The sequence below is a fragment of the Harpegnathos saltator genome, unplaced genomic scaffold (assembly GCF_003227715.2).
Source record: "Harpegnathos saltator strain DR-91 unplaced genomic scaffold, Hsal_v8.6 scaffold667, whole genome shotgun sequence".
In the NCBI taxonomy this organism is placed as follows: domain Eukaryota; kingdom Metazoa; phylum Arthropoda; class Insecta; order Hymenoptera; family Formicidae; genus Harpegnathos; species Harpegnathos saltator.
The window spans coordinates 86,706-95,010 of NW_020230501.1; the positions used below are offsets into that span (position 1 = coordinate 86,706).

Below are 8,305 nucleotides of genomic sequence, written 5' to 3' on the forward strand. Positions count from 1 at the left end.
ATCGAAATGCTGCAGTCAAGCTGACAGAAGCAAGAACTGCTATAGATGTGGGAAGGAGTGGCAGGTGGCCAGGGACTGTGAATCCCTGGCCAAATGCCAGATATGCTCGGCCGGGGGAAAACCCGCCGAACATAGAATGGAAGGACCAGCGTGTCATCTCCCCAAACAGAGGGGAGGAAAGGGACGGAAATGCAGAAGAAAAAGAGGCCCGAGAACACTGCATCTCTGTCCCCCCTAAAAAGGAAAAGAAAGGAGAGGTGGAAGATACTCTCCTCCCCACCCCTCCGTCCATCGACCCCCACCTAGCTAACGCACAGGGAGTGGAGGATATGGACGTTGAGAGGCGAGGGGAGAAGAGAAGCCGTCCAAAGAATGATGAAGGGAGTGATGGGCAGGAGTAGCCGGCAGAAGAGCTGTTGATACAATTATAATGGTTACCCGGCCAACCTGCACCGCGCCCGCAAAGCAATGCCTCTTTTTGCACATACAATGGCGGAGCGCGGTGCAGAACTAGGCATAGCGGCCCAACCATGTCCCCAGAAACCATCCTAAATGGTTTGGGGACTATCTGGGCTCTGTCGCTATAACATGGAGGACAGACAACCACTCCCTTCCCGCCACTCGACTGGAGAAGGGAAGGGGATACGTAGTGGCCAGGTGGGGAGCCCTCATAATGGTCGAGGTTTACCTCCCCCCAACAAAGAGCCTGGACTTGCAGAACTTTAAGTGCAAGCTCCAGGATAATGGGAGGGCCGTCAGGCGGTACCTCCCAGGACCCGTCATCATCGCCGGAGACTTTAATGCAAAGTCACCCCTATCAGGTTCTTCCCGGGATGTTGACGGGCAGGGGGAGGAAGTGGAAAAATGGGCCGTGGAATTAGGCCTGTACCTACTCAACGGGGGAAGAATGTCTACTTTTGTTGGGTCGTAGGGGGAGTCGATAATCGACCTCACATGAGCAACCCCTGCGGCCCAAGGAAGGGTGAAATCCTGGAGGGTGGCGGGGGAACTGGAGTCCCTATCAGACCATCTAATTATTAAGATGGAGCTCTCCGCCACCCTCAACGGATTACCACGGCCTAGACTAAACAGGGATACCCGACCAGCTAGATGGGCCCTAAGCCAGCTAGACAAGGAGGTGTTGATCACCATCCTCGAGGCTACCACCTGGCAGGAAGGGCAGGACCTCAACTCGGCGGTGGCCGACATCATGGGCCTGATCACACAAGCGTGTGATCAGGCAATGCCTAAGGTAAGGTCCTGCCCAAAAAGATCCGCCTGGTGGTGGACCGAGGAGATTGCCGAGTTGAGGCAAAAATCGGTCCGCCTCAGGCGGATCTTCAGGAATGTCCGCGATGGTAAAAGACCCCCCGAGGAGACCAAGGCCGCCCGTATCGAGTTTTGCTTGGCTGCACGCGCGTTGCGCAAGGCATAGGGGCGGCCAAATGTCAAGGTTGGGACACCCTCCACCGATCATTGGATGCTGATCCGTGGGGGCGCCCATACAAGGTAGCAATGCAGAAGTTAGGACCATGGATGCCCTCGCTTATGGAGACGCTAGACCCCAGGTTCCCTGAGAGGGTTATGGGGACCCTATTCCCGATGAGGGATGCGACTCCGCCCATAAACCTCTACACCATTCCCTCTCTTGAGGAACAGAGGGAGGTTCCTGGGGTCACGGAGGAGGAGGCCGGGGCCATCAAGAGGGTCAAAAGCCGCAAGTCTCCCGGACCTGATGGTATACCCGGCCGAGTACTCACCCTAGCTTCGGAGGTCATCGCGGGCAGGATGGCCGAGATTTTCTCGACCGCCCTGAAGGAGGGGAAATTCCCCCCAGTTTGGGGTAGGGCCCATGTGGTCCTCCTCCGAAAGGAGGGTAAACAGGACTCCCCCTCCGCGTACTGCCCCATATGTCTCCTGGATGAGACAGGCAAGATCTTTGAAAGGATCATCGCCGCCCGCCTCACGGAGCATATGGCCCGGACAGGTCATACTTCGATGACGGCCAATATGGCTTCCGAGAGGGCAGGTCCATTATAGATGCAATTCTGCACCTCAGGACCCTCTCGGAGGCCATAGTGAAGAACGGCATGATGACAGTGGCAATATCGTTAGATATAGCCAATGCTTTTAACACCCTGCCCTGTGGTAGCGTGGTGAGAGAGATGAGGTATCACTTTCATTTCCCACGCTACCTCGTGGCCGTCATCGAGGACTATTTCCGGGGTCGGCGTCTCACTTGGAAGGACGCTGATGACGGTGCGCGCGAGAGGGGAATGAGCTGCGGGGTTCCACAGGGGTCCGTTTTGTGCCCCCTCCAGTAGAACCTCGGCTATGACCAAGTCCTCCGAGTAGCCCTGCCCCCCGGCTGCAGCATCATTTGCTACGCAGATGATACCCATGTGCTGGCCGGGAGTAGAAACTGGGGGGATGCAATCAACACTGCAAATATTGTGATGCACTGCATCGTGTGTGCCATACGAGAGGTGGGCCTGACGGTGGCGGAGAAAAAGCTGAAGCTATTTTCCTCCTTCCTAAAAGTATCAAGCCACCACAGGCCCCCCTCTGTATAGGTAGTGTCAGGATTCCTGTTTAGGCCCAGATGAGGTACCTGGGCCTCATTCTGGACGGCATTTGGTGCTCTAAAGAGCACTTCAGCCGCCTGGCCCCCACTAAAGGTCACTTCTGTCAATTTAGGCAAGTTAATGCCTAAGATCTGGGGACCGGATATGAATGCGCATCGTCTCCACGCGGGAATTATTAATTCGGTAGCGTTGTATTGTGCGCCAGTCTGGGCAGAGACCCTGGCTGACAACCGTCCGCTCTGCGCGATAATGCGCAGGGCATAAAGGACGGTGTCGGTCAGGGTCATAAGGGCGTACCTACGGTATCCCACGTGGCGGTGACGGCCCTGGCGGGCATGCCTCCTCTGGAGCTCCTTGCATTAATGTACAGGCAAGTGTACTATAAGAAGGGGCTCCAGAGAAATCTTAGGGATGATAAATCGCCCACCGGGGCGCTGAAGCGCTCTAGGCAACAAAGCCGACTGCTCCTTCTCCAGCGATGGGAAAGACGCTTGGCTACTGCTAATACGGGAGAAGGAGCGTCGAGGCCGTCCAGCCCTGCCTAACCGAGTGGGTACGCAGGGAGTCAGGAACCCTGACATTTAGAGCGACACAGGTGCTCACCGGGCATGGCTTCTTTGGTGAGTACCTATGTCGCATTGGAAAGGAACGCACGACGCAGTGTCATTGCAGGGCTGACCACGACTCCGCGCAGCATACCCTTCAGGACTGTCCCGCGGGCGCAGCCGAGCGCGGAGTCGTGGTCAGAGAGATGGGTCCCGATCTCTCGCTCGCCAGTATCGTTAACAAGATGCTGGAGGGCGAGAGAAAATAGGATACATTCACTGGATTTTGCGAGACGGTGATGAAGGAGAAGAAGGAAGCAGAGGAGCTCCACCGACAAGCGGAAGGTAGAGGGAGAGCGCGGAGAAGGCGACTACGTCGCAAAGCCGAACGCCACTTTCCCAGTAGAGAGGGAGATATCGACTCCTCTGAGGAGGAAGCGATTCCGGGTATGGTGGGTCTCCCCCCACCACACATCCCACTCCCTTCCCCGCCCCTCCCTTCATTCCCCTCTAATCCCTCCCATTCCACCTATCATACTGTTCCCCTCCCACCTTCCCTCCCCCTTCCCAACCCTGTCACCTACCACTACCTCCAAGGACGGCCCTCCCTGCCCGAGTTACGCCCCTGAGAAGGGCAAAACAAGGGAGGGGAAGGACCCTACCAGTAGGGGCGGCAGTGGCAGGTACCATGACACAACCTGCCGTCATAACGGAAGGCCAAAGACCCAGAACCAGCCAGTCGCACCCCGGTCGTCCGCCAGTCCCTAAAAAAGGGATTGGATGTGAGCGAGCGGGGGAATGAGATGACAGCGTTACTGACAGATCACCTCCCCCTCTCTGCCACCCTTGACTCACACCATAAATGTGGGTAGAAAGGGAGGGGTTGACCCCCCTTTTTTTGACGAGGTGGGAATCCATCATGGATCCCCCTCACCCCCGGGGAGGGGTGAGGGGGTATGCCAGACTCCTACTGGCTAAACCCACCTCGGGTAGCGCTACGAAGGGACCATAATCAAGGGGTCGGTGTCGTCTAACCGCTTATCGACCCCCTGGATCCGGGGCATTCACCCCAATGTCCCTGGTGGGTGGGGGGAGGGGGGAGGCTACACGGTGAGCTCGCAAGCCCGAGTAGTTGTTTCTCAACCACCGCTCCCCAGTATCCACCCCCCCGTCGCATCCAGCCGGGAAGGGAGAAACACACGGTGTCCGCCGCTGGTGGCTGGACACCGCTGACCACTTAAGGCCCGCTTCAACCGCCGTTCCCGGTGGACAAGACGTCGTCTCGTGATGTTTGGCGGCTAGGTGGACCACCACCACCTAACCGCCCCAGCGTTTGGAGGGGTTATTTGGGGCCCAAGTTCCCTGCCCTGGGCCCCACCCTCCACCCCGGCGGTTACGGGGGGATATCCTCCCCTAACCGCCGGGGCCTCCCGTCTGAGAGATTTCCCGCAGCGAGGGGTCTCCCAGAGGGATGGAAGGAGGGGTGCGCTTGCTGGTGGCGAGAAACACCACCGCGCTCTCCCCTCCCCCCTTATTGATTTATTCGGTTCGACTGTTCCCCTCTTGGGGACTCTCTTCCGTGGTGGGTTGGGGGGAGGCTGAAAATCTGCTCCCCCCTTCCCACCGGATGCCGTCGGTGCGTGATTTTGTGGAGGGGAATTCATTTCCCCCACCCTCACCCTAGTTCCCCCATCCACAGAGTTGGATGGGGGGGTACGGGCGGTTACACCACCACCCGCCGATCCCTCGTTGGGGGGCGGCCGCGACGACGTCCTGAACGTTTGTTGCCGCCCCCCTGCGTCACAAGCCAACAGGATGGCCCAGCCGTCCTGTGGTTCGCTTGCCTTCCCTCCCCTTGGCACACCGCGCAGTGTGGCTGCTCTTCGCATTGCCGCGCGAAATGCCCGCCCCGGCCACACTGATAACAGAACTCGCTGCGGTCAATCGCAGCGGGGCAGCTCTACCTGGTGTGGTCGAGGCCCCAGCATTTGTAGCATTGGGGTGGTCTGGTTGCCAGCATCGTGATGCTGACTGTTGACCACCCCAGTGCCATCTCCCCTTTCTTGGCTGCTGTTACTGCAGCGGCCACTGGTAGCCGTGCCCACACAGCTCCTCTTCCTCGAGGTCCCCATTTAATGGGGCCCATTTCTAAGTTTTCCGCCCCACAGCCTGCGCATTCCACAAAGGCCGCTTTTATTTCGTCAGGGGAAGCCGCCTCATTGACACCCGTGAGACGGACTTCCCCTCTCTTCACTGGGCGACCTATTGTCGCCCCTGGCAGTACCTCTTTCAGCCGCTGCGCTAACCGGTCCACCTTCACCCCTTCAGGGCCCGGGTCCCTGACGCGGACCAGGAATGCACCATTCGCACTCATGTTGGTGTCTACGCCAGGGATCCCTGGCTCTTTGAGGGGAATCTCTTTAGCCACTTTCCTCAAAGTGTCAGCATACGACCCTCTTCCCTCCTCCAACCTGATTGTGACCGCGGCTGTCGTAGGCAGCCGCGGCCACTTTCCACTCCTATCCTTCTCCATTTGGGATTCCGTGCGGCTTTGTGCCTGCACGTTCCCCCTCCTCTCTTCTCTGTCTCTTTGATCTTGAGGGCGCACCATCATTTTATTGGTCGGTGCACCCCTGCTATCTTCTTCTTTGTCTTTGTTCCTCTTCCTTTTCCTGTCATTCACAGCTGTTCACTCCATGGAGTGATCAGCTGTGAATTCCAATATCTCTTCCCTTGGAGTATCAAGCGCTGGTACCTCCGTTTGTGTTTGCGCCTCGGCTCCCTTCCATTTCTCGGTCTGTGTGCCTGGCCACTTTTTTGGTCTAGGTTCTTTCACCCTACTCAATATTTCCCTTAGTTCCTTTATTTTATTTTCCTTATTCTGCCTCATCTTTTCTTCCATTTCTATCCCTTTCTCTTCCTTCTTTTTCAAATCATCCCTTAGCCCTTCGCACATCTTCCTCCAGACTTCCTCGTATAAGACAGTCGTACCTTTCACTTTTTCTTTTTCCTGTGATAGGCTATTTCCTAGACTGTCCTTTTCTTTCCTAACTGCCTCTATCTCCCGTCTCATTAACAGCAACTGCTCTACTAGCTTATCCCCTTTCTCCTTTTCCTGTCTTAGCGCCCTATCCATATCCTCCTCTGTCTCAGATGGGGTGTCTGTTTGCGTGGACGAATCCACACCATTCACCTCCCTCTTTTTCGTTGTTCCTGCTTCACTGGCCAATATATCCATCTGCACCTCAGCCATTTTATTCCTTTCTATATCCCATTCCTTTTCTTTTTTCTCCATTTCCTCCCGTACCATTTGTAGCTCCTCCTCCGCTTTCTGTTGTTCCTCGAAGAAGACCTCCACCATCTCTTCCGACCTTTCGGTTTCCTTTTCCATTTCCTTACATTTCTCCTCTAGTTCCTTGATCCTGTCCATCATTTCCTTCCTCGTCTCTTGATTTTCAATCCTCTCCTTCCCCATCTCCTCTTCTTTCTTTCTTATCTCCTCTTCTTTTTTCTTTACTTCCTTGGTCTCTTCCTGTACATCCTTAAGTTTCACCGCGTTCCAGGCACACCTCCTGTGGACCTCTCTTCCTACATTGACTAGCCTCCGGGCATAGTCCTTCGCACTATCTAGTGCTTCCCGGAGGTTTTCCCTTGTTTCTTCCCTTAAGCTGCAATCCTCTCCAAGGATGGCTATTTGTGCGTCCATAAAGGGCTCACACGACTCCCAAAGCTCCTCCGAATATGGGAGATAATCCAAATCCGGGTGAAAATCCAAATTCTTGACGTCTGTCTTCCTTGCTGTCACCCGCATCTCCTTCACTTCCTATCGAACACGTTCTATGAACGTGTTTCTTTTGGTGCCTTCGTCCCTGAGGTCCCTGAGGAGCCTCCTCTCCCCTCCTCCTATCTTCTGCGTTTATTTAGAAAATCAGCCAATTCGTTCATCCCACTCTCCCCCAGCGGCTCGACCAGCCGGGCATGCCCGCACCGCCGAAAACATGACCCGGCGGTGTCTCCGAATTCCCCCGGCGAGCTGATCTATGCTACGGGTCCAGGGAGAGGCATCCTGGACGCTGAGCTCCGAGCCCCCTATTCCCGCCCAGATCCCCATTGCTGGGAGCCTAGCCGGTTTCGGGGGTCCCCGGCCTCCGACCTCCAGGGCGCAGCCACGCGGGGGGCCCCGTGGAAGAACGTAAGTCACCCGTGTCGCAACCCACGGAGACCCCTCCCCCACGGCGGCCAGCGTGATGTCGCCGCCCAGGGAATGGGTTTTAGGTGTTGCGATCCCCATTCCCGGGCTCACCCCGGGGGGCCCCGGCCCCGACCTCGTAATACGTCCGAGCGACCCGGAGCCTCCCCGCCAACCCTGGGTACCGTGGGGGTTCCAAACCCCACGGTGTGCAGACCCGGGTGTGCCCTGTCCCTTCGGGCTACCGGAACACCAGTGTGCAATGCCTTTAGGGACGGTCTCCCCGGGGTGGGGTCCTGTTCCTCTGACTGCTAGAGCACCGGCGTGCAATGTCAGAGGAGTGGGGTCCCCACCCTTGATACTCCATCCAAAAATGGGTCTAGCTGAGAGGAAGCCACCCCTTTCAGCTGCTGGAACACCAATGCAATGCTTCCAGGGGCGACCAACTCCTCCCATTAGACCCGTACGGCCTCCCCAGATTACTCTGGGTCGGCCTCCTTCCTGGTTGGACGCTCTTAGTCTGGCCCCTCAGTACAGACCACTCCGGCATGGTAGAACCTGCCAGGGGTCGAAATCCCCGCCGGTACAGCTCTGTACATCATCGGGGCACGCAAGGTCCCCCACCACGACAAGGTAGCGTCCACCGGGGAGGTGACGTCCACGGAGGAGTGGCGTCCACGGGGAGGGGGTTTAGACCCCCCTGCCTTTTATAGGCAAATATGTGCCTGGCGGCTAGGGGCGGCTAGGGGACTTGATTATTCCCCCTGTAGCCGCCGGGCAGGAGGGTGGGGCATCAGGCGTGGATTCCCGATGCCCCAGTCAGCCCTCCAAAGTAGGGTGGCCGGATGAAAAGGTAGATCATCCAGTCGCACAACAACACTGAGGCGGCACCCTGCTTGGCTGGGAACGGAGGTTGAAGCACAGGCCCTTGGCCGCCTTCCCCCTTCCCAGCCATATAGCTGGGTGTAAGGGGTGCAAGGGGGAGC

General features: G+C 57.2%; 1 protein-coding gene across 1 annotated transcript; it reads right to left on the reverse strand.

The window, feature by feature from the left end:
• Positions 1 to 5,819: 5,819 nt before the first annotated feature.
• LOC112589945 (golgin subfamily A member 6-like protein 7) lies at positions 5,820 to 7,775 on the reverse strand. Its single transcript, XM_025305028.1, has 2 exons — positions 7,521 to 7,775; positions 5,820 to 6,953 (listed from the first exon to the last, which is right to left on the reverse strand). The coding sequence occupies exons 1-2, from the start codon at positions 7,773 to 7,775 to the stop codon at positions 5,820 to 5,822; spliced, it is 1,389 nt and encodes a 462-aa protein (XP_025160813.1).
• Between the last annotated feature and the right edge of the window lie 530 nt (positions 7,776 to 8,305).

Bases quoted from the DNA above. Each gene is read 5' to 3' on its own strand.
- LOC112589945 (XM_025305028.1), bottom strand. From the start codon at position 7,775: ATGGGAGGAGTTGGTCGCCCCTGGAAGCATTGCATTGGTGTTCCAGCA. The intron at 6,954-7,520 runs GTTTGGAACCCC...CGTGTTCGATAG, and splicing joins CCGGGTCTGCACACCGTGGG to GAAGTGAAGGAGATGCGGGT.